At 43.8% G+C, this 26,811-nt stretch overlaps 1 protein-coding gene across 2 annotated transcripts in view; it reads left to right on the plus strand.

The window, feature by feature from the left end:
- The window catches only part of PCMT1 (protein-L-isoaspartate (D-aspartate) O-methyltransferase), a 118,837-nt gene that overhangs the window by 31,006 nt on the left and 61,020 nt on the right, over positions 1-26,811 (plus strand). For both annotated transcript variants that reach the window (XM_029596539.1, XM_029596538.1), the window contains exons 2-4: positions 9,863-9,967; positions 18,571-18,602; positions 20,857-20,961. In XM_029596539.1, coding sequence (XP_029452399.1) covers positions 9,863-9,967; positions 18,571-18,602; positions 20,857-20,961 — 242 coding nt within the window. The remainder of the gene's footprint in view (positions 1-9,862; positions 9,968-18,570; positions 18,603-20,856; positions 20,962-26,811) is intronic.

The raw sequence follows: 26,811 nt of genomic DNA on the forward strand, positions 1-26,811 counted from the left end.
AATACAATGTTGCTGTGAATCTCTGCATTGATATGCCCTACCACTGAGAGGCTAAAGGAAGTGCTAACCTTTTCTTGCCCTCCTTGAGGATTTTAAAGCCCTGGACTTTGCTTCCATGCTGTATCTTGTCAGAAAGAGCCAGCTAATGCTCTGACCTACAGCGTTTTGTAGGTAATCTTTTTGCATCATTTTTGTAAATGTGTGTCCCCTAATGGCTATGAATATTTATTCCTTATTTTCTTACTATCAATTATCCTTTAAGAACAAAGGTAACCTGGGCCCTTCTCGGGTTACCAGTAAAACCTGGGTTAGTGCATGAAGGGAGGAACCATTCAAATGCAGCCTCTTAGTCTACAGGATCTGGAAAGGCATGCTCATTTGAAATAGTACATAACTACGCACTTGCTGTAGCTCAGGAGGCAGTCCTTAGTATTAACTCAAGTACAGGAAGCAGAGAGGATTAGTGTTTGTTTTACAGGCCCAGCCAGTGTTGGCCAAGCAAGCCCTGTTTGGTCCTGGCCAGGGTCTGGAGGGTTTCTGCCCAGCCAGTACCATAGCCTGTCTGGTGGGAGATCCCTCTGGGTTGCATTTGTTGGACTTGGACCTTATACTCGAGTCATTGCAGGAGCCTGTTCAGCTCCTGGGTTCAGGGCACGGGGAGCCCTGGGTGTGGGCCTGGGCAGGTTAGGAAAGACCTGCCTCCCAGTGCTTCGGTGAGAGTGCCAGTGATCTGTTGTGAGTCACCCTGGAGTTATGTTCAGTTTTGTAAGTCTAATTTAAAGATCCAGGTTGGAAGTTCTGACTGCCCTTCCTTACTACTTGGGAGTATTGATAATCCTGCTGCAAGAGATCCCTCCCATCAGGGATTCAAAGACTCCATAAGAATAGAGAAGGTTTAAATCATCTAACAGTGAGTAAAGGCAAAACCTAATATTTGTGGAATTACACATCTGGTACTTTGGTGAACCCTGGGGAAGAGAGCAAAGCTTAGTATTCTGGCAATCTGGAAGAGATGTTCTGCCCATCCAAAGGCCACCTTGCCCACCTGGAACTTTTTTTTTTCCCAAAACCCTGGATGGTAGTAGTTCCCTGGACAGTGGCAACACACATTCTTGCACAGATTGAGGAAAATCCTATAAAGAACATATTTAGTGGTGCTGTGGATCAGTATTGTGCCATCTTGCAGCTATTTGCAAAAGTAAAGATTTATTTGGACACTAGCACGGTGGCTCATTTTGATTTCTTTGGCAGACAGCGCACTGCACACAGAGTATCAGAATTTCCCTAACCCAGGGGATTCCAGAGGAAGAGTTAGTCACCCCACACTGGGAACAGAGGATTCCTTTCATCCCCCAGTTGAAAGAGCCTACACCCTGGGAAGGGAGGGAAATTGGAGAGCTAGCCTGGGTTTTTGCCCCAAAGAATACAAATAAATTTGTCTATCTGTACATTAATGAAGGGTTTCAGACAAACAAAGGTAAAACTTAAATGTTGCTTGGGCTAATATCTAAACATGTATAAAATTTTGATGTTAATACTGGAATTATATTCAAGTTAAAATACATTTTATATAGTAGTTTTCCAAAGTGCTGAAAGATTTTATGAATTTGAATAGGTATTAAATGTGTGTATGTATATAATCACTTCAATGACGAGCATTAAAGTTACATCTAAAAATCATGAACAAAAATTGTATTTCACAAATAATTTATACAAAGTTTTCTAATACATACCTTATCTAGAACTAATCTTATACATGTAAACCGGTATGCAAGCATTTAAATATACATACATTTGAAAAGCTGGACCCACACCCTATGCACACACATGAATTCCTTTTAGTATTTGAACCAGACATCATATTTACCAAAGTCCATCTGGAATAACACTTATCCAGCCAATTACAACCACTTCCAAACAATGTATTAAAATCTAAAATATTTATAGTGAGAACATAAGAATTGCCATACTGGGTCAGGCTAAGGGTCCATCAAGCCCAGTATCCCGTTTCCAACAGTGGCAATTCCAAGTCGCAAGTACCCAAACATTTAAATCTCAAGCTACTATTGCTTAATAATTAATAGCACTTTATGGATTTTTCCTTATCCAAATCTTTTTTAAACCCAGTTTCACTAACTGCTGTAGCCACATCCTCTGGCAATGAATTCCAGAGCTTAACTATGCGCTGAGTGAAAAAGAATTCTTAGATTTGTTTTAAATGAGCTACTGGTTAACTTCATGGGGTGCCCCTAGTCCTTCTATTATCTAAGAGTAAATAACTGGTTTATATTAACTTGTTCAAGTCCTTTCATGATTTTGTAAACCTCTATCATATTTCCCCCCCCATTGTCTCTTCTCCAAACTGAACAGCTCTAACTTCCTTAGCCTTTCTTCATAGGGCAGCCGTTACATGCCACTTATTTTGGTCACCCTTCTCTGCATTTTCTCCAGTGCAACTATATATTTTTTTGAGATGCGGCAAACAGAATTGGATACAGTATTCAAGATGCGGTCTCACGATGGAGTGATAGAGGCATTATGACAGCCACATTTTTTTTTTCCATTCCCCCCTTAATTCCTAACATTGTTTGCTTTTTTGATCATCACAGCACACTGAGCAAACAATTTCAAGATATTATCCACTATGACACTTAGATCGCTATCCTGGGTGGACACTCCTAAGATAGAACCTAACATTGTGTAACTATAGCAAGGGTTATTTTTCCCTATATGCATTATTTTGCACTTGTCCATGTTAAATTTCATCTGAAATTTGGAAGTCCAATCTTCCAGTCTCGCAAGGTGGTCCTGCAATTTATCACAGCCCCCTTGAGATTTAACTACTCTGCATAATTTTGTGTCATCCGCAAATTTGATCACCTTACTTGTCATACCCCTTTCCAGATCATTTATAAATATATTAAAAAGCACTGGTCCAAGTACAGATCCTTGAAGCACTCCACTGTTTACCTTTTTCCACTGTGAAAACAGACTATTTAATCCTACTGTTTCCTGTCTTTTAACCAACTTGCAATCCACAAAAGGACATCGCCTCCTATCTCATGACTTTTTAGTTTTCTTAGAAGCCTCTCATGTGGGACTTTGAACGCCTTCTGAAATCCAAATACACCACATCTACTGGTTCGCCTTTATCCACATTTTATTCATCCCTTCAAGAAAATGTAGATTTGTGAGGCAAGACTTCCCTTGGGTTACTCCATGCTGGCTGTGTTCCATTAATCCATGTCTATCTAAATGTGTTTTGATTTTATTCTTCGTAAAAGTTTCCACGATTTATTGTGGTACTGAAGTCAGCCTCACCGGTCTGCAGTTTCCCGGGTCACCCCTGGAGCCCTTTTTAAATATCAGGGTTAAATTGGCCATCTTCCAGTCTTCAGGTACAATGGATGATAATGATAGGTTACAAATTAACAGAAAAAGGTCTGAAATTTCATTTTTTAGTTCTTTCAGAACCCTAGGGTGTATGCCTTCCGGTCCAGATGAATTACTACTCTTCAGTTTGTCAATCTGGCCTACCACATCTTCCAGGTTCAGTTCATATAAATCACCCTTGAAAAACAGTCTCTGGAATGGGTATCTCCCCACCATCCTCTTCAGTAAACACTGAAGCAAAGAAATTGTTTAATCTTTTCGTGATGGCCGTATCTTCCCTAAGTTCCCCTTGAACCCCTCGATCATCTAACGGTCCAACAGACTCCCTTACATACTACCTGCTTTGGATATATTTAAAAAAAAAAGTTAATTTTTGCTTCTATGGCCAACTTCTTTTCAAATTCTCTTAGCCTGTCTTATCACTGTCTTTAACTTGCCAATGCTTATGCTTAATCCTATTTTCTTCTGATGGTTCCTTCTTTCAAATTTTGAACGAAGTGTATAGATGATAATGAATGTATCATCTAAAGCTGCATAAACGAAAAACTTATGTAACAAATTTGTGCACCACAAAGTTGTCCATATCCCAATGAATGTTACATAGTGCAATGCTGTCACTTTGTTACAAAGATCCCCAACAAGGACCCTCATTTTAACAATTAGCTTCCTCGGGGGAAATTTCAAACTTACAAGGCACCGTGGATTCTGTGAATTAAAAAAGTGAAAATGTATAATACTGCAAGAACTGTAAAATAACTTCAATTTTTTATGTCACTATTATTGAGCTAAGAACAACTTACTCAGGCCAATTCAATAAAACATGCAGGAGAGCTGGTGCTCCGCGTTGAGCGCCTACTCTGCCGACGCGCCCAGGCATCTCTCCTGGGCGTGCGATTCTCTATTTAAATTAGGTGTTGCGCTAATAAGGAGGCACTAGGGATAATCGTGCATCCCTAGCGCCTATTTATTAGCGGAAGTGGCTGCTGTCAGTGGGTCTGATAACACACTTAATTTTGCTGGCATCAGTTTTCGAACCCGCTGACAGCCACGGGTTTGGAAAATGGACGCTGGCAAAATTGAGCAGCCGTTTTCGAACCTGCTGACTGGCGGGCAGATTTGGTGTCTGACTTAATATTGCTATGATATATTAAGTTGGAGGGTGTACAGAAAAGCAGTGTTTTCTGCTTTTCTGTACACTTTCCTGGTGCTTTCTAAGGTTAACGCCTGCCCAAGGGCAGGCGTTAATTTCTGGGAGTTAAATGTGCGGCTTGGCCACACATTTTACTTTCAGTATTCCGCAGTAATAACTAATAGGCTCATCAACATGCTTTTGCATGTGATGAGTGCTATTTGTTTCGGGGGGGCATTGGCAGCGCGTTTTCCACGCGCTATTGCCCCTTACAGCATAAAGAGTAATAATAACGTGTCTAACACGCATGGCCAAATGGGGACTAAACGGTGCTCTCAGCCTGGCTGAGTATATCTAACTGCTGGAATTACTGATCTCTGTTAATGGATATAAGTACATATAGGTATAAGGTGTGTGTATCTATCTATATCTCTCACCACTGTTCCCCTGTCCTGGCATTCTCTATCTTCACAGCCCAGCAATAGAGCATTGCCAATAGCAGTCATTGGAACTTCCTTCTTCTTTCACAGTGGGATTTTTAAATTAGATGAAAAAGCATTTTGATCTAAAATTGATTGCTGAATGGCTGCATTGAACATTTTCAGTTCTCTAACAGACTTCTGACATGAACAAAATGCTGACTGGCTATCTAGTCAGAATGCAGACTTTCCAGCCCATTGTTCTAGGACTAGGCCATGACCATGAGGAGTTTATATTTAAGCAGTATGGGTCAGGTTCTCTGGTTTATTAACTTGAGCTGCTGAGTACCTGCACCTGTTTACTGTCAGTATACCTTCCTACATACCATGGAGATTAGAATTGAAGTCTGGGGAAACTGTAACAACACTAAGAGGAGATTTGGTTTAGTACAGTGGGGTATTTTAAAATGTATTTACTTTCTGTTCTAGTACAGTTGAAGCTGAAATCTGGGGCGAAAGCAGCAGTAGCTATAAGAACCAAACACTGCTAGTGTGTGAAAGCTGAAGTAAAATAAATTTGTACTTGGGTGGGGGTGTTTTGGGAGATGCTTAATTTTATGTAAACTTATTTCATATTGCTATACTTTGAGGATTGTTGGCGGATTAGAAATATGCTTTAAAGATCTGGGTGTACTCTATACCATTGTTTATCAACGTTCCGGTCCATGGCCTGTCTGCGGACCTCAGTTGAGGCAGGTCCTAAGGACCCATCTCTGGGAGAGGAGCAGCTGCTGCAGAATGTTAATGAATAGGCATGAGAGTGAGTCAAGGTTTGCTCTGCTGTCAGGGCCTGCCTGCCTTATCTAAGCCTAGGAGGGGACAAAGCCACTGCGGAGCCTGATAGAGCACTTGCCAACTCACACTCATGCCAGCTTAATAACTTTCAGTTGCAGTTGCTCCAGTCCCAGTGTTTAGGTCTTTGGCATGCCCCAGTTAGGAGAATAAAGTCCACATGGCAAGAGTAGTAGTGTTGCTAGTTGGCAGCAGGCAGGTAGAGAGAAGAATTTATTATTATTATTTTTTTTTTTTGATGAGCTGGTGGCTGATTGGGGAGGGATTCTATTTTTTTCACGAATCTAGTAGTTGGCAAGGAGTAGGGGAGACTTTTTGTTTTTTGGTTGGTTTTTTTTTCTTTTTGAAAACTATTGCTGGCTGGGAGAGAGGGCCCTAAAAAAAATACTTGGGCACTTACCTTCTTTAAATGACAAAGCAGCTGCAAGGCCTATCAATTAGATAAAAGATTAGGTGTAAGAGGGGGACACAGACCCCTACACCTAAAAGGTTGAGAAACCCTGCTCTATATGGATATATTGGTATAGCTAGAAGCTCCTGGCATGCAGTCATACTTCAAAAATTCTTCCTCTTGTTTAGGCAGTTCATTGACATAAGGATTATTATTGGTGCTATACTTTTTAGTAGATGGTTTAATTCCCTTGCTTTTGATAATTGTCATTATGTTCCTAATACAGTCAGATGGCAGAACGTTAAACCCTTGATATTGTTCAGGATCTTAACCTTGGCAAAAAGGCTCAGAAGGGGTTTTCCTTGGCTTGCTGCTTAGACGTTGCACTTGGATCTATTGCAGCAGTTCTCATAAATAGTTTAAATAAACTAAATGCATAGCTGGCATGTACAGTAAATTGAAGGGGACTTATTCAAACTGGTGCAGCTCCCATGGGGTACTTATGTGATTGAAAAGTTTGAATCGGCCAAGCATGTTCAAATCATATGCAGAATTTGAATCTCTTTTTATGGAGGAGACATGCGCTGGGATGCAAAGTTTGAATGAATACCAGTATAAATAAAATCCTGCTTTTACAGATTTGAGGGGATTAGTGTAAACTAATTTTATATCATGCCTCAGATAAAAAGGAGAGCAATGAGCAAAGCTGGCTAAAGCAGATAAGTTTGGGGGGTTTTTTTTCTGTCAAACAGGCTGGATTAGCTGTGCTGGTGGGTGACATGAGGCTGCACGACGTGGAGTTGTCTAAAAGCTTGTAAAACTTTAAGCTCTACTACGCATGTGTGACAGTTCCCATACTATCATATTCTAGAAGTCTCCCCAATCTTGTTTTGTCTATGCTTCACATGGGTGGCTGGAACATTATCTCTCACAGATTTTTATTTTTCCTCAGCATTTTTGTGTAAGCAAACCCCAAAAAGCAGTTTTCATTGCTACTGTGGTTCAAAAGATCAGGATTCAAATACTGCTTGTGACCACATTATTATTAGAGATGGATGTAATTGTCGCTTGTATTTGGAACCTAGCATGGCCAACTTTTCCATGGACCATAACTGGACACCTCACTAAAATTAATGCTTTGGGGGGGGGAGATTGCAGACTGTCAGTTGTCGATCCACTCATTACTTGGCTTTCAAGCACCGCTTCATTATACTTTGAGGATAGTTGAAATAACATTTCATAAAACACACATCAACTGCAGCCTCTCTCATGTGGTTTTGCTCTCACAACTAAAACCTTTCTAATATTCACACATCCACCTCCATACTTCCCCATAAACACACAGCCACCCCTCCTTATACACACATCTCCCAAACACATAGCCTTCTCACACATGCTCTCCCACACTCCCAAACACATACACTCTCCTTTTCCTTAAAACCTTCCCAACCTTTCATCTAGTCTCTAGTACCCTTCCAATACTCTTGTCTCTCTCCCTTCTCTAACAATGTTCCTCCTGTGTTCCTCTTCTCTTCCTTCCCTTATCCCTCCTTCCCTCATGCCCTCGCTGTGCCTCTCCCCTTCCCTGTGACCTTTGTTCTGTCCATACTCCCTCTGTCTCTTGCCTCCCATTTGCCTCCCTCTGTCTTTCCCTCCCATTTTCTCTGTATCCTCTCATGTTCTCCACCGGGCGGATTACAATGTGGTATCATTACAGGTTGCCAATACAGAGGCAGAGAGATTCATCAGATTTTTCCATTCAGTTGACTGGACCCTATCACTGAAGGTAGCAAACAGCCTATTTCAGCAGTAGGGATGCCCTTGGATAGATCTGTTCACAACGGAGAGCAATAGAAAAGTTCTTGCTGCATCCATCCAGTCCACACAGGGAAGCCCCAGATGCTTCTCTAATCTCATGGAAAAAGGGTCTTCTCTATGCCTTCCCTCCTATTCCACTAGTAGCCAAAATGATCCAAAATATATATAGATTCAAGCCAGAATGATCTTAACTGCTCCAGCATGGCTGAGACAACCTTGGTATCTTGTACAACATGTGTATTTTGGGCAAGATCCCTGCAGAACCTGGGGTGCAGCCCATTCCTTCTAATCCAAGAAGAGAGTTCCCTCCATCTGCTCCAGCTGTCCCTGAACTTAACTGCATGAATGTTGAACGCACAACCTTAGCTTATTTACATTTACTAGAGGAAATTCTCAAGAAGTTATATCAGCAAGAAAACCTTCCTTGTGATGAAACTATGCTTTCAAGTGGAACCAGTACATCAGATGTGAACCTCAGCATTACTATTGTTTCTACTTAACTTTTGCTGTAAAGGCCTGGCAACCTCTTCGATTCGGGTATATGGTACCATAGCGACTTACTATCAACATGAGAACCGATCCCCAAATTCTATACATCTGCTAATCTCCTGATTTTTGAGGGGCTTATTGCATGACTAAACTCCAATGCGGAAGCCACTTATATGCTGTGACATTAACATGATACTTAAAGCTGTCATGGAAGCCCCTTTTGAGCCTCTGGACATTGCTGACCACAAGTTTCTGACCTGGAAGGTACTCTTCTTGGTAGCAGTTATGCCCGCATGAAGAATTAGTGAACTACATGCATTCGTTCGTTTCCTGCCACAAGGTGGTCCTACGTACACACGTGTGTACGTGCGCACACGTACACACACGTGTACACGTACACACGTAGTATCAGCCTTTCACATAAACCAAACCACCACTCTTCCAGCATTCTTTCTATTACAAAAACAGAATGCAAGGACATAGATGATCCATCCAGTTATTTATGAAATGACTCATATAGGCTGGGAATGCCATTAGCAAAAATGTACCCCCTCAAACTGAATTACATCTTGCATTTAGCACTGTTAGATTCCAAATCGCTTTCTTTATCTTATTCAGTAAAAGCGCACCTCGTGCAGGCAACAGCAACTTCCATAATACATTTAGATAACATACCTATCAAAGACATTTGCAGAGTGGCCACTGGGTCATTAGTTCACACCTTAACATCCCACTACCGCCTAGGCAAGCTGGCAAATTCAGACAGTCCAGTGGGAGCCAAACTGTGTTGCACTAATTAACTTCCACAAAAGGTGCTGTTCACAGAGGAGTCCGGATTGTGCAAAAAAAAAAAAAAAATAAATCAATATCATTGTCTGCAGCCCTCAGCTTGAGACTCCCCAAACAGAATGGCTAATTCAGCTTGCTTGTTGACAGAGGAAAAACCAAATTTCCTTACTGTAAACGGTATCTTCTGTAGATAGGATGAATTATCCATGCAATCCTGCCCTCCTCTCCGGGCAGCATCTCTTTTTCCCTTTTCAACCTATGTTTACCACTTGGGTATGGACTGAGACTTCTAGAACATGATCGTGCAGGAACTGCTGCACATGTCCAGTAGAGCTTAATTAAAGCTCTACGGACTTTGAGAGACTGCTCTGTCTCATGCCGCCTGATGACATAACCCATGCAGCTGGCTAATTCATCCTGTCATCTATGGAAAACACCATTTACGGTAAGTAAACTTGCTTTTCTACTTAGTTCATCAAAAATCTCATCTTTTAGTTCTGTGGTGGAATCCTTTATGGAATGTGAAGCCTAGATATGAAGTACCAAAAATCTCATAACATGTTTTTGCCTTGGTCCTTTCAGAAAATGGAATAATCAAGTCGGAGAAAGTTTTTCAAGTAATGTTGGGTACAGATCGCTGTCACTATGCAAAATGTAACCCCTACATGGACTCTCCACAATCAATAGGTACACTTTGATCTTCTAAATATTATCTTTTATCTTCCTGTAAATTTAAATTAATATGCAAGAACTATTTATAATGGTCAACAAGATCCTGAAAAGATAATTTAAAATATATTCCAAGAAACTTTTATTTTGGAGCAATTTCAATTCTTAATGATTACTTTCCATATGATTTTTTGACTCATTGGTTCATTTGAATAGCATGGTAGTCCTCACACATGGGTGACGACATCAGGATGGAGCCCAATCACGGAACACTTTTTTCTCAAAGTTTCTAGAACTTTGACTGGCACCTACTGGGCATGCCCAGCATGGTACTAAGCCTGCAACCAGCAGGGGTCCCCTTTCAATCTTTTTTTTTTTTCCCGCGCAGCAGTAGCCACGTGGGTTAAGGAGCTCTCCAGAGATTCCTGAGAGGAATTTCCTATCGATTCCATAGTCCACGGTCATAAGGGTAAGGCTTTACCCTCATTTGCAGTCTATTCCCGTCAAGTTTTCCTTTTGCGGCCTACTGGCCATTGACCGCACCATGGCTACATTTTTGTCGAAGCCATGGCGTCGGGTTTCCATCGGTGCCCTAATTGTGCTTGGACTATGTCCATCACAGACCCACATAGGGTTTGTCTATTATGTTTGCGGTCGGACCATGACGTCTTAACTTGCACCAAATGACGCTGAAGGGCTGTAAGGCTCGTTCCGAGAAAATGGAGTTTCTCTTTCAGACAAAGCTGCTGACTCCATCGAGCGCCGACTTCCTCCGAGCCGGTGCCATCGACTTCGCTTCAGCAGCGGGACACTTGTGCAGCCCTGCCGGCGACTTCGAAAGCATCGACCTCTTCTTCTTCGGCCCCGGAAAAGGTCCGAGGAGATCGAGAAAAGCACCGGCATCGAAAGGCTCAGTCCGCCGATCCAGGCAAGCCCTCTGCGTCCGTGTCGACAGAGCCACTGAAGAAGGCCCCACCCTCCTCTGTGGCCAGATCACCAAGGCATTCCCCACCTTCATTGGTGTCGGGAGCCACGATTCCACTTCCACCGATGGACCCTCCGGCTACGCCTGTGCTGCCTCCTACTCCGGCACTAGGGTTACATGCCCCAGATTTCTACAAGGAATTAGATTGGCTGATCCAAGAGGCCATTGAATAATCACTACAGGATTTCCAGCCTGCACTGGCACAGAGGCCAGCCCCTGTCATCGACCCGATTCCCACGGTACTTGCACTGCTCCTTGGAAGACTGGATGCGTTGATCGGGGCACTTCCACAGGCAGAACCAAGGATACCGGTGTTTCCAACGCCTTCTACCCCGATTCAATTATCGGAAGAAGACTATGCACAGAGACCGGAACCCATACCCAGGCCGTCTGGACTTCTACCACTGACTCGCCCGTCGATTGTCACCGGTTCAATCAGTGCCTACTTTACCAGTGGTGCCGCCGTCGATGCCTAGGCCTGATCGTTCAGGACTAACACCATTCCTTCCCTCTGGTGATCTATGCGAGCTGGGGTTCAGCCTTACGATCCTTGGACTGGCGACTCTTCCCGGATTCTGATGATCTGCCTTCAGAGCCCTCTCCCCTTGAGGAAAGACTACACTCTCCTCCAGAGGATCTATCCTTTATTAATTTCATAAAGGAAATGTCTGAAACTATTCCATTTCAGCTTCAGACAGAAGAGGACATAAGGCACAAGATGCTGGAAGTACTCCAGTTTCTTGATGCTCCTAAGGAAATAATGTCTATTCCTATTCATGAAATCCTAATTGACCTGCTAAAGAGAACTTGGGAGCATCCAGGCTCGGTACCACCTGTTAACCGCAAGACAGATGCCACCTTCCTTGTCCAGGCAGCCCCTGGGTTTCAAAGACCACAGCTGGATCACCACTCTGTGGTTGTGGAATCAGCCCAGAAGAAAGCACTAACCTCATTCCTCTATATACCTCCAAGGAAGGAACAGAGGTCCCTGGAAGCATTTGGCAGACGTGTCTTCCATGGCTCAATGCTCATTTCTCGCATTGCTTCCTACCAGTTACACATGACCCAGTATAACAGAGACCTTTTTAAGAAGGTCCAGGACTTTTCAGAATCTTTACCAGAACAATTCTAGGATCAACGCAATGCTCTGGCTCAGAAAGGCCTAGATGCTGGCAAGCATGAGGTCCGTGCTGCTTATATTTTTGACACTGCCTCTAGAGTGTCTGCAGCAGGGATTAGTGCAAGAAGGTGGGCCTGGCTGAAGTCCTCCGACCTATGACCAGAGGTGCAGGACCGATTAGCTGACCTACCCTGTGCTGGAGATGACCTTTTCATAGAAACATAGAAATGACGGCAGAAGAAGACCAAACGGCCCATCCAGTCTGCCCAGCAAGCTTCACACACTTTTTTTCTCTCATACTTATCTGTTTCTCTTAGCTCTTGGTTCTATTTCCCTTCCACCCCCACCATTAACGTAGAGAGCAGTGATGGAGCTGCATCCAAGTGAAATATCTAGCTTGTTTAGTTAGGGGTAGTAACCGCCATAATAAGCAAGCTACACCCATGCTTATTTGTTTTACCCAGACTATGTTATACAGCCCTCATTGGTTGTTTTTCTTCTCCCCTGCCGTTGAAGCAGGGAGCTATGCTGGATATGCTTGAGGTATCAGTTTATTCTTCTCCCATGCTGTTGAAGCAGAGAGCCATGCTGGATATGCATAGAAAGTGAAGTATCAGGCACATTTGGTTTGGGGTAGTAACCGCCGTAACAAGCCAGCTACTCCCCGCTTTGTGAGTGCGAACCCTTTTTTCTTCTCCCCTGCTGTTGAAGCAGAGAGCTCTGCTGGGTGTGTGTAGTATCAGTTTTTCTTCTCCCCTGCCGTTGAAGCAGAGAACTATGCTGTATATGCATAGAAATTGAAGTATCAGGCTTATTTGGTTTGGGGTAGTAACCGCCGTAACAAGCCAGCTACTCCCGTCTTTGTGAGTGCAAATCCTTTATTCCACATTTCCTCTTGCTGTTGAAGCTAGAACGATGTTGGAGTCACAGTAAGCATGTGTACGTTTATTGAATAAGGGTATTGTCTCCAGGCAGTAGCCATCATTCTGGTGAGTCACCTACTCTTCATTGGTGGCCTCTTGACTTTATGGATCCACAGTGTTTATCCCACGCCCCTTTGAAGTCCTTCACAGTTCTGGTCTTCACCACATCCTCCGGAAGGGCATTCCAGGCATCCACCACCCTCTCCGTGAAGAAATACTTCCTGATATTGGTTCTGAATCTTCCTCCCTGGAGCTTCAAATCGTGACCCCTGGTTCTGCTGATTTTTTTCCTATGGAAAAAGTTTGTCGTTTTCTTTGGATCATTAAAACCTTTCAAGTATCTGAAAGTCTGTATCATATCGCCTCTGCTCCTCCTTTCCTCCAGGGTGTACATATTTAGATTCTTCAATCTCTCCTCGTACGTCATCCGATGAAGATCCTCCACCTTCCTGGTCGCCCTTCTCTGTACCGCTTCCATCTTGTCTTTGTCTTTTTGTAGATACGGTCTCCAGAACTGAACACAGTACTCCAGGTGAGGCCTCACCAAGGACCTGTACAAGGGAATAATCACTTCCCTTTTCTTACTCGATATTCCTCTCTCTATGCAGCCCAGCATTCTTCTGGCTTTTGCTATAGCCTTGTCGCATTGTTTCGCAGACTTCATATCATTAGACACTATCACCCCAAGGTCCCTCTCCTGCTCCGTGCACATCAGCCTTCTCCCCCCCCCCCCCCCCCCCCCCATCGAATACAGTTCATTCGGATTTCCACTCCCCATATGCATGACTTTGCACTTCTTGGCATTGAATCTCAGCTGCCATATCTTCGACCACTCTTCGGGGACAAAATCCAAGAAACAGTAGCACAGTAAAGGACCACCATGAAACGCTGCGCCAGCTTTCCTCAGTACTTTCCGATTTCCCGTCCACTTCTAAGAGGACATTCTGAAGGGACTCTTTCAAGCCATGGAGATATTATCCTCCTGCTGCTCGAGGTCGTCCTTCCAGGCCTTACCAGAAGAACCAGACCAGACAAGCCCGACCTCAGAAGACCCAGCCAATCCCTCAGCCAGGCCCGGCTGCTGGGTTTTGACTGCTTGCTAGAGAGCATAAGCTAACCTCCTCTACCGTCCATACCAGTCGGCGGTCAACTGTGCCACTTCAACATATAGCACACAATCTCTTCTGACTAGTGGGTCCTGGCTGTAGTGTCCAAAGGTTACCACCTCAATTTCCTGACTGTGCTGGAGCACTCTCCACCTCGGCTGACGTGGGGGTCATCCGACCATTCCTCTCAACTGGAGGAGGAAGTTTGTCCGTCTCCAGTCCAGAGCAATAGAACCGGGCCCCTCCCAACAGGGACAAGGGTTCTATTCTCGGTATTTTCTCATCCCAAAAAAGACAGGGGGCATTCGTCCCATTTTGCACTTGCGTGCCTTGAGCAGGTATCTGCAGAAAGAAAAATTCAGAATGATAACCCTGGGTTCCCTGCTTCCTCTACTTCAAAGAGGAGATTGGCTTTGCTCTCTAGATCTTAAGGACACGTACGCACACATTGCCATCACTCCGTCTCACCAAAAGTTCCTTCGGTTCCTAGTCTGCCTCACGCACTTCCAGTACTGGGTCCTGCCATTCGGCCTAGCATCTGCACCGCAAGTCTTCACCAAGTGCCTCATGGTGGTCGCGGCCTACCTGAGGGGTCAGGGAGTCCATGTCTACCCTTATCTAGACGATTGGTTGATAAGGGCTCCGACCCCAAACCATGCATTAGAATCCTTATGTCTAACTCTCAATATACTTTTCTGTCTCAGGTTTCTAGTCAACTATGCCAAGTCCAAACTAGTTCCATCTCAAACCCTATCCTTCATAGGGGCAGATCTGAACACCATACAGGCAAAGGCCTTCCTCCCTCAGGGTCGAGCATACACTCTCACGTCCCTGGCTCAATACCTCCAGACTCAGCATTATGCGATGGCTCGTCGTTTCCTCATCCTGCTGGGACACAGGGCATCCTTGGTGCATGTAACTCCCATGGCCCACCTGGCCATGAGAGTTACACAGTGGATCTTGCGATCCAAGTGGGCTCAGGCTTATCATCCAATGTTCAGAATTGTCCTAGTTACCAAGCAGCTCCGCTTGTCGCTGGCCGGTGGATGCAATACTCCAATCTTCTTCAAGGCCTTCCTTTTCAGGCTTCAGAACCTCAGATTATCTTGACAGATGCCTCCAACTTATGGTGGGGTGCTCATGTCAACGACCTGCAGACTCAGGGAACCTGGTCTCCACAGGAAGCCAAACAGATAAATTTTTTGGAGCTTCGGGTGATCAGATATGCCCTCAGGATTTTTCAGGATTGCCTCTCAAACAAAACCATCCTGATTCAAACGAATGACGGTATATAAAACTCGTTAAATAAATAAATAACCAGGTGGCAATGTGGTACATCAAGCAAGGAGGAACTGGCTCCAACCTTCTGTGTCAGGAAGATGCACACATATGGGCATGGGCTCTTTCCCACACGATGTACCTCAAGGCAACCTACTTGGCAGGCACGGACGAGTTGAGTCAAACCTTTCATCCACACGAGTGGTCCCTCAACCCCACAGAAGCGGACACGCTCTTTCAACGCTGGGGTTATCCACGTCTTGACCTCTTTGCGTCCATCCACAACCGCAAAGTAGAGGACTTCTGCTCGCTCACTCGCAGCTGCCACTCAAAGCCAAGAGACGTGAGGGTACGCGTAGAGGTCTCCTCTACGCGTACCCTCACTTCCACTCATCTCCAAGACTCTCGTGAAGTTACTAAGGGACAAGGGCTCAATGATTCTGATGGCCCCTCACTGGCCATGCCAAGCCTGATTCCCAATCCTCCAGAACCTCTCAGTACGCCAGCACATTCATCTGGTGACAGACCCACTACTGATCACTCAGAACAACGGATGCCTATGCCACCCCAGCCTCCTGGCCCTGGCACTGACAGCCTGGATGTTGAAAGGCTGATACTCTGACCCCTTAATCTTTCGGAGTCCGTATCTCAAGTCCTGGTAGCTTCACGAAAGCCTTCCACAAGACGCTCTTATTGCTCTAAGTGGCAAAGGTTTACGGTCTGGTGCACGACTATGTCCATCGACCCCCCCCTTTGCTTGTTCCACTGCAAAGTTTCTGGACTATCTCTGGCATCTCTTGGAGTCAGGCCTGAAAACTTCCTCTATAAGAGTACATGTCGATGCGGTAGCCGCGTTCCACAATGCATAGGGGACGTGTCAATTTCCACACATCCCTTGGTCACACGCTTCATGAGAGGTTTGCTCCACCTAAAACCTCCCTTACGCCCTCCGGCCCCCACTTGGGACCTTAATGTGGTCTTAGGACAGCTCATGAAACCTCCATTTGAGCCTCTCCAATCCTGCGATCTCCATTATCTCACCTTGAAAGTAATTTTTCTTCTCGCTATAATATCCGCTCGCCGAGTTAGTGAGTTACAGGCATTGGTCACCTACCCGCCTTACACTAAATTTTTGCATGACAGAGTATTCCTCCGTACACACCCTAAGTTTTTACCAAAGGTAGTGTCGGAGTTTCATTTTAATCAATCCATCATTTTACCTACTTTCTTTCTAAGGCCCCATTCAAACCCAGGAGAAAAGGACTTTACAATTCCTGGACTGCAAGCGTGCCCTAGCATTTTATTTAGACCTCATGTCAGCCCACAGGAAATCCACCCAATTATGTTTCTTTAGATACCATCAAATTGGGAAATCCAGTGGTAAAACAGACCCTTTCCTCCTGGCTGGCGGACTGTATCTCCTTTTGCTACCAGTAAGCAGCATTCCGCTACAAGACCATGTAAAAGCACACTCTGTACGGGCCGTTGCAACTTCAGTGGCACAACTTCGTTCGATTCCTCTTTATCGATATTTTGTCAAGCTGTGACCTGGCATTCTCTCCATACTTTCACAGCTCATTATTGCTTGGATAAGGCTGGCATACAAGATTCCATTTTTGGCCAGTCTGTTCTGCACAACCTATTCTCAGCTTAATACCCAACGTCCTGCCAGCAACCCGTTCTGGGTGTTCAGGCTGCCCTCCTACCCAAATCCACCCCTGTTGTGCCTGTTGCACATCTTTGGGTGCATTTGGGGCATTACTCGGGCATCCTCAGCTCGCTATTCACCCGTGTGTGAGGACTACCATTGTGCCTGTCCTGTGAGAAAGCAGAGTTGCTTACCTGTAACAGGTGTTCTCGCAGGACAGCAGGATGTTAGTCCTCACGAAACCCGCCTGCCACCCCGCGGAGTTGGGTTCGCTTGCGATTTGTTTTATTTTTCGCACGTACTTTTACTATACACAAGACTGAAGGGGTACCCCTACTGGTTGCAAGGTGAGTACCATGCTGGGAATGCCCAGTAGGTGCCAGTCAAAGTTCTAGAAACTTTGAGAAAAGTGTTCCGTGATTGGGCTCCATCCTGATGACGTCACCCATGTGTGAGGGCTAACATCCTGCTGTCCTGTGAGAACAGCTGTTACAGGTAGGCAACTCTGCTTTCTGCCATCAAGATTAACAAGTATCCCATCCATAATTGGTAGGGAGGAAAAAGAGATGAGAAGCAATATTTAGTGAAATACTATATTGTTAGTGGTATTACTCGGTTATTGGGTGTTAAACATATATAATAAAGAGACCAGCATAGAATTCTACACTGAATTTTAGCAAAAGTGGAAGGAGTTGGTAGTAAGTCCCTACTATTGTATAGCACTGCTATATTAAAGCTATATAGTGTTCCTGAAATTTCTACACTCAGATACTGTTTAGTGAATGTTTTATTCTGTTGTGTTTTCTATTTGATTATTGGTTATTTGATTGTATTTATATGATTGTATTTTATTTATACTGCCGCATGGGTAACATGTTTAATCAAGCGGAATATTAAGTTTTAATGAAATGAAAATTGATCTAATAGTTCCTGTGTGGTTAAAAAAAAAAAAAATCAAATGTTAAGGCATCTATATGGATGGTCTGTCTGTATGGTTAAATTCTAATGATGCCTATTATGCTGTATGCTTTTCCCCAAAGATTTAAAGTATCCTTCAGGGAAACAGAATTAACACATTTATTTATAGATTTATATTCCATCTTTCAGACATTTCAAAGCAGATTACATTAAGGTACAGTAGGTATTTCCCCGTTACTGATGGCCCACAATCTAAATTTATACCTGAGGCAATGGAAGGTGAAGAGACTTGCCCATGGTTACCAGGAGTAGTAGTAGAATTTGAACCCTGGCTTCCATGGTTCGCAGCCCACTGCTCTAATCACTAGGCTGCTTTGAAAATAGAAAATAGGCAACTTGACATGTTCTTTGATTTGACCTTCCTGATCTTGCAAGTGTGGTTATAAAGGTGGAAATTCTGTGGATCAACTGGCAGACAACCCCCTCTTGAAGTTTGGCTAGGTATGTACTGGTGTGTACAGCAGCACTGCAGACTGAGATCATCTGCTCCGTTAGGAAATGAGAATATGTGCAAAACAGGTCATAAACTGAGCATGTTTACAAATATTGTCTTCAGAAACTGACCTGATGTGTTGTTCTACAGGTTACCAAGCAACAATCAGCGCTCCTCACATGGTAAGTAAGCTTGTGTTATTACCTAAGGGCTAGCAAAGAGGATCAGAACAGGCTGATTACTGTAAGGAGAACAGTGTTTTTAAACTCTATGCATTGGTAGTAAAACTAAGGTTTTCTGTAACCTTCTCTAAGATAAGGCTTTGCATCTATTAAGTTCATTAGTGTGGGTAGTACTAAAGAATCTGGTTATTTCTCTGGTTATTACCCAAAGGAAACAGCTGCTACTAAGGGGCTAGAATTGCCCCCCTTTGAGGAAAGGCTAAAGAGGTTAGGGCTGTTCAGCTTGGAGAAGACAGCTGAGGGGGGATATAATAGGTCTATAAAATCATGACAGGACTTGAACAGGTAAATATGAATCTGTTATTTACTGTTTCAGATAATAGAAGAGCTACACTCCTTGAAGTTAGCAAGTAGCACATTTAAAACAATGGAGAAAATTCTTTCACTTAACGCACAATTCATTGCCAGAGGATGTGGTTAAGCCAGTTAGTGTAGCTGGGTTAATAAAGGTTTGGATAAAGTTCCTGGAGGGGAAGTCCATAAACTATTAGTTAAGTTGAAGTAGGGAATAGCCACTGCTATTATTTGCATTAGTAGCATGGGATCTTTTTACTGTTTGGGTATTTGCCAGATACTTGTATCCTGAATTGACCACTGCTGAACAGGATTTAGGCTTGATAGACCCCTGGTCTGATCCAGTATGACAATTTCTTACATTATGTTTTCTGTGGTTTTTGAGACTGATTAGCCTTTTTGTTTATATGTCTATGTTGAATTAAGGGTCAACAGACAAGTTGTAGGTGAGACCTTTTTTATTGGACTAACTTAATACATCTGTGACTACCATTTGTGAGTGATTCTATCCAATTAGGTCAGAGGGTAAATCTTAATAGGTAGCCACAAATGTATTAAGTTTAATAAAAGGTTTTGGGTAATAACCTATTTTACCCTTAGTCCACTTGGATGTGGAATTAACATAGCAATCACAATTCTTTGCTCATTTATATTGCTGCAGTTTTAAATACTGAAATGGTCTGGTGGTTTGTTACCCATATGTTTTGACTACCATAGCTGACTGAGGAAATTTTATTGGCATGGCAATTTTGTATATGTGTTGCCAAAGTAATACTCCCTCATCCTTGTGCATCTTCCATCCTGACTACCAAAACAATCTCCTTGCTACCTCCTTCCTACAGTCTGCCATACATTGCAGCCAGCCCTGCTTTTAAACTTGTTTGCTTTACTTCAGGCCGATTCAGTAAAAACGCGGGAGAGTGGATGAACGCCCGTTCTCCCGGCGCGCGCACCAGCCACTTGCCGGTGCGCGCAATTCAGTATGTAAATTAGGTGGCGCTGTAGAAAAGGGCAAAGGAGGCGCTAGGGACACTAGCGCATCCATAGCGCCTCCTTTTAGCCAGGAGCGGCGGCTGTCAGCGGGTTTGACAGCCAACGCTCAATTTTGCTAGCGTCGGTTCTTGAGCCCGCTGACAGCCACGGGCTCAGAAACCGGACGCCGGCAAAATTGAGCGTCCGGTTTTTGGCCGCGGGCCGAATTCAAATTTTTTTTTTAAGCTTTTTTTTTTTTTAACTCTTCGGGACCTCAGACTTAATATCGCCACGATATTAAGTTGAAGGGTGCACAGAAAAGCAGTTTTTACTGCTTTTCTTTGCATTTTCCCGGTGCCGGAAGAAATTAGCGCCTACCTTTGGGTCGGCGCTAATTTCTGAAAGTAAAATATGCGGCTTGGCTGCACATTTTACTTTCTGTATCCCGCGTGCATACCTAATAGGGCCATCAACATGCATTTGCATGTTGAGGGCACTATTAGGTGCCGTGGGTTGGACGCACGTTTTCCTCCCCTTACTAAGTAAGTGGTAAGGGAAAACGCGCGTCCAAGAGCAGGTTAACAGTGTGCTCAGTCGGAGCACACTGTACTGTATCGGCCTGCTTGTCAGTTGAGTGTAAATGCTTTGCATCCTTTCTACATCTTAGGGCTCATCTCCTTGTATGTCATTCATTTAATTTTTTTTTTTTATATATTCACTTATGACAAATTAACTTGCTCTTATGGAAAAGAGACTAGAGTTGCACAGTTTGTGATCTGTTAGTATGAAATCATATTTGGGTCTTAAAACTTCAAGGGTAGTTCTTTATTAATATTCTTTTTAAAGCAAAATTGCAGTCTGAGTTTTATTACAACCTTGGCACTTAGATTTTTACAACAGAAAAAAAAATCTTTCTCTCTGATTTCAGCATGCATATGCCTTAGAACTTCTTCATGATCAGTTGTATGATGGAGCCAAAGCTCTTGACGTGGGATCTGGAAGTGGAATTCTTACTGCCTGTTTTGCACGAATGGTAAGAAACCTTTGTATACTAGTGCCAAGTGAAAATACAGTATTGGTTTAATAGATTCTGCTGTATTAGGTACAGGAGCAATTTAATATCTATATTCAACTTTTGTGAACTTGGACAGAGCCAATCAAATGACTCCTGGGAATGAAGGTGCACATATAAACCAAAAAGTGCTTTTGTTTGCTAAAAGAACTCTCACAGTTAAATAAGAGTCGAGCAATAGAAAATTATTCATATGGCAAAGTTTTGTTTTTTTTTTCCCCCTCCTACTTTTCTTATTTTGATTTATGGAATGTTAGTGGGTTCCTGCCAAGAACTTGACTGGTGTCTCAATTACATCTGGGACTACTTCATTCTCCATGGTTCCCTGTTCTATCTGGGAAATGTTCCCATTCAACCACTAGGTCTCTGCAACCTGTTTGCCATCATTCGCCTGTGGTTTTCCATCCATCCACCTCCCCCTGCCGATGTCATCGGGAGGTGCAACTATAAGCAGTGTCGGAGGGGAGCACACTTTCGGAGCGCAGTAAAGGAGCATGCCTTTTTGTGCATACTTTCATGAGTGCTGTATGTGCTAGACATAAACGTCCGTGCTTATCATGGCTCTGTTGAACATGTACTGTATTCCAGTTGTCACTGGGTAATGGCATATATAGGGTCTGCCCTACAACTATCCAAGCCATCATAAAAGTACTTCAATCAGTTCATGTTAAGATTCATAAGCACAGGCACACAAAAATGGAAAAAAACCAAATTAATTGGAGCCAGAGAGTTTAAGGGAAACTAATTAGTTCACAAGTTTATGGCTGTTCCAAGAAGACACTATTGAAGTGTTAAATATGTGATTTTTAATCTTAACAAGTGAGTTGGCCGCCCCCGACATGGGCCACATTTCTGAAAACTGTATCTGGTCTCTCCTGATGCATATATATATATAGTTTATAAAAAGGCAGCTAAAGAACGAAGCAGCAGAAAAATGTATAGTAACAAATGCAAATTAAGTACATAGCAACTAAATACTATCACCAATTATCAGCAGTCAGGCTTAACAAGCAAAAACACTTCCACAGTATAGACCTAAAGAGGGAAGAACTGGCATTAAATAAGGAGAGACAAAGCAGCAGTGTGCAGTGAGAATTAAAGCACACGACAAAAAAAAAAGACTTAATATTAAGCAAACATATGCTCAAAGAACGTTATATTCATGCTCCGATAATGTTATGTAATTGCTCCCTTCTACCTCTCCCAACCCCTTGCTCCAATAATGTTATGTATATGCCCAAATAACCCCCTGCACCTTCTCCCCCTCATGCTCCCCTCTCCTCTTGCTCCAATAATGTTGTTTATGCTCAAATAATCCCCACATTGTCTTGAATAATGTATTTCCAATTATAACGTTCCCTGTTTTCCCACCTCCATCTCTCAATATGATCTCTGGGGCTAACCCTGCCAGCAATACCATCTTTGCTGTGAGAGGGCTCACAGGGTGGGCCCTCGGCATGAGGCTATCAGTCAGCCCCGTCCGGTCATGTTCCATATTCTGAGCTGGTCTCATAAAATGCAGCTTATGCCGGCAGAGGCCGAGTTTGGAGTACCAGGGGAAAAAGATTTTGCTATTTAACGATTTTTCTGCTGCAGTAGCTGCCCAGCGCAAGGCCATGTCACCAGCGTGCACTGAGCTTCATCACTGTGGTATCTTGTTTGCACTCCTGTTTCCAGCTAAACTCGGGTGCACCACAATAATAAAACACTCTTCTTTTCTACCAAGGAAGAAGCTGTGGGTTTTCTGTCCTCTCTGGAGCCTGCAAACAGCACCTGATGGGCTTCTCTGCTTGTCTGAGCTTATTTGATCTTGTAATAGAAAGCCTTGGCAGCTCAGGATTTGTGCACTATTCCTATATTTTAGGACGCTGAAGGGTGCTGCTCAGGGATTGTTTTTGCTGTTACTGTATACTATTATTTGTAAAACTTTGGCTTTTCGTGCTAACTTCTCATACTGGGTTTAACAAGGTTCTTGATCTGTTATTCCTTATCTGTGGGTCCGCCCTAGTATTGCCTAACAGGCCATTTGTTTTAATTTCAGGTTTTTTGGCAGTGGGTAGGCTGCCTATTTGTAGTGTAGGGGGGCAGTGGCACAAATGTAATTGCTGTGCTTATCTTAAAAGATGGAAAGGGGGGTCAGGAGGAGTCTCCGCACCGCAACCTCTCCAGGGTGGTTTCTCTGTGCCTCTTGGAGTGTGGGTGTATGCGGTTTCAGGGGTTAGTGGTACGTCTGGGTGCGAATGGGGTGGATGGATGTGCGTGGGAAGGGGGGATAAGGGGGGGGGTCCTCGAGATTTGGAGACACAGTATATGCTTGTCAGTATTAGTGTGTTTGACAAGGGATGCACTGAATGGTTCTCATTGCCCGAGATGGGGGGAATGTGGGAGTACTCTTACTTCTGAGAGAGCTGTCTGGCTGCTATGGCTACTGTAAAAACTACATCACTAAATGCTAATGGTATCTCCTCCCCCCATTAAAAGGAAAAAGCTTCTTACGCTCTTCTAGAGACTTCACTTCCAAGTGGTATTTCTTCAAGAACACACCTGTCTGCTACCGAGCATGCAAAATTAAAAAGGGACTGCGTTGGGTCAGTGTTACTCCTCTTATTCGGCTAGGAGGTGAGGGGTGGCAATATTATTTCACAAGCAGTTGCCATTTCAGTTGGAACAGCTCTGGCAGGATGCAGACGGATGCTATGTTATTGTCTTAGGACCACTGCACCAGCAGAAGTACGATTCTGCAACATATATGCCCCTAATGACTACCAGCATAGTTTTTTTTTTTTTACCACACTCATGGGTAAATTACTGGATTTGACGGACCATACGTTAAAATTGGGGGGGGACGGGGACTTTAATACTGTTATGAACCAACAGGAGGATTGTCAACCCCCTGAGATGATAGAGCCCAGGGATCAGCAGAGGGGTTTAAACTTTATCTGTCAGGAATTGCAGATGTGTGGCGTGCCCTGCATTCTAACCACACAACTCCTACTCACATTTGGACTATCTCCTAATCCCTGATTCTGTGTTTCATCGGGTTAAAATAGCCACTATTGGCACCATTTCTGTATCTGACCATGCCCCAGTTTTGATTATTATGGAACTTGGCAGAGGTCCTCCAGCAGCTGCCTCGTGGCGTATGCCACCTGATCTTATCCTAGATAAGACTTTTCAAACATACGTGAAGGGACGCTGGGAAGAATATAGTCTGTTTAATTCCACATCAGACGTCACTCCACAAATTTCATGGGAGGCCGGGAAGGTGGTGAAGAGGGGGGATGATATCATGTATGTGCTAAGCGCAATCGACAGCACAATGCGGAGATATTGCGCCTTACCACTGAGTTGAGAGCTGCCCAATCACGCCATATTCAGAATATGTCAGACTCCACTAAAAGTGAGATGAACAGAATTAGGGAAACCCTGAACATGCTCTTAACACCAAAGGGTGCCTAAATTGTTACAATACTACAGAGATAGACCATATAAATTTGGTTCCCGCCTGAGTAAGATGTTGGCTAATTTAGTATGGGCCTGGGATCCCAAATCTGTTATCACGAGTATCGGGGGGGGGGGGGGAGCGTGCCAGTCCTCCTGGGACAAGATTACTGAACATTTTCTTGAATATTATTGTACTTTGTATAGCAGTAAGCCAAGTGATTGTGCAATTGCGTCCTGTTTTTTTTTTTCAGGACCTCCCCTGGCCTTCAATTTCTGCGGACAGATTAGAGGTGTTGAACTCCCCAATAAAAGATAGTGAAATCTACGCTATTATCCAGGGAAGGCAGTGGGGCTTGATGGTCTCAGCTCCAAATTTTATAAGAGATTGCGATTCCCCTTGCTGCCTACCCTGGCATCATATTTTAATGCTCTCTTTGAGACATTCATAAATGCTCTAGAAAATAGGTCCACCATAGTTCTTATCCCCAAAAAGAGGAAAGATCCTCAGGAGGTGGGCTCCTATCGTCCCATATCCCTCATAAATGTTGATTTAAAGATAATGTTGGCTGTCCTGTCGGCTTGCCTTAGTATTTTTTTGCCGCCTTTGGTACATCCAGATCAGACAGGATTTGTCAGGGGGTAAAGAATCTGCGCCGGCTGATAGCGGCTTTGAGCTATCAACCACAAACAGAAGCTCTCATCTTTCGTCTGGACGCGGAAAAAGCTTTTGACACACTGTCCTGGGATTATTTTTTTTGGGTATTTCAGGGCTGCGGGTTTTCTGGCCACTTTGTTACTTGGTTAAAGGTTTTGTATAGTAACCCGAGTGCCAGGCTTTTGATTAATGGGTCCCCTGTCTGCCTCCTTTTCTCTGCACTGTGGGGTCAGTCAGGGCTGCCCACTATCCCCTTTCCTTTTTGTTCTTGCCCTAGAACCTCTGGCTATAAAGCTGTCTGGATCCTGACTTTTGGGGGCTTAATATTGGTGGTAACCAGCTGAGGTTTGCTCTGTTTGTTGATGACTTCTTGCTGTTTGTAGGGAGGCCACGTCATAGTGTCCCAGTGATCTTCCGAACATTTACTCATTTTCATGATATTGCAGGCCTTCGCATCAATTTTTCTAAATCGGAAGCCTTGGCTTTTGACCAGCAGCTGCCAAATACTTGGCAGGGAGAATTCCCCTTCACATGGGCCCCAGGGAAATTAAAATACCTGGGCATCTGGGTGCCCTGCACATTGAAAGATCTTTATGCCTTCAATGTGCGACAAATGTTGGTGGACATTAAGGCACAGCTGGTGACCTGGCAATCACTCCCTTTGTCTCTTTTTGGGCGAGGGGGCGCTGTTAAAGATGGTTATAGCCCCCAAACTGTTTAAGCTACATATGCTTCCTGCTGGTTGTCCCATAAAAACCTGATGTAGTTCCGCTGATGTAGTTTATGCGCCGGGTGCGCATAAACTATTCTACGCTTCAGAGCGTCAGGGAAGCTGGAGCTCCCTGATTTTCGAATATATAATGTAGCATGTCAATTACGTTTCGTGGGGGAGTGGCTGACTGGCAGATATGCTTATTGTGAAGATGGCCTCTTGCTTAGTATGATGGTGCCTTGGGCTCCCCTGTTCCGTATATAGACCAGTGAGCCTGACTTCAGTGCCGGGAAAAATAGTGGAAACTATTCTCAAGATCAAAATTGTAGAGCATATAGAAAGACATGATTTAATGGGACACAGTCAACATGGATTTACCCAAGGGAAGTCTTGCCTAACAAATCTGCTTCATTTTTTTGAAGGGGTTAATAAACATGTGGATAAAGGTGAACCGGTAGATGTAGTGTATTTGGATTTTCAGAAGGCGTTTGACAAAGTCCCTCATGAGAGGCTTCTACGAAAACTAAAAAGTCAAGGGATAGGAGGCGATGTCCTTTCGTGGATTACAAACTGGTTAAAAGACAGGAAACAGAGAGTAGGATTAAATAGTCAATATTCTCAGTGGAAAAGGGTAAACAGTGGAGTACCTCAGGGATCTGTATTGGGACCGGTGCTTTTCAATATATATATAAATGATCTGGAAAGGAATACGACGAGTGAGGTTATCAAATTTGCGGATGATACAAAATTATTCAGAGTAGTTAAATCACAGGCAGACTGTGATACATTACATTACAGGAGGACCTTGCAAGACTGGAAGATTGGGCATCCAAATGGCAGATGAAATTTAATGTGGACAAGTGCAAGGTGATGCACATAGGGAAAAATAACCCTTGCTGTAGTTACACGATGTTAGGTTCCATGTTAGGAGCTACCACCCAGGAAAAAGATCAGGCATCATAGTGGATAATACTTTAAAATCGGCTCAGTGTGCTGCAGC

The sequence above is a fragment of the Rhinatrema bivittatum genome, chromosome 3 (genome assembly GCF_901001135.1).
Source record: "Rhinatrema bivittatum chromosome 3, aRhiBiv1.1, whole genome shotgun sequence".
In the NCBI taxonomy this organism is placed as follows: Eukaryota; Metazoa; Chordata; class Amphibia; order Gymnophiona; family Rhinatrematidae; genus Rhinatrema; species Rhinatrema bivittatum.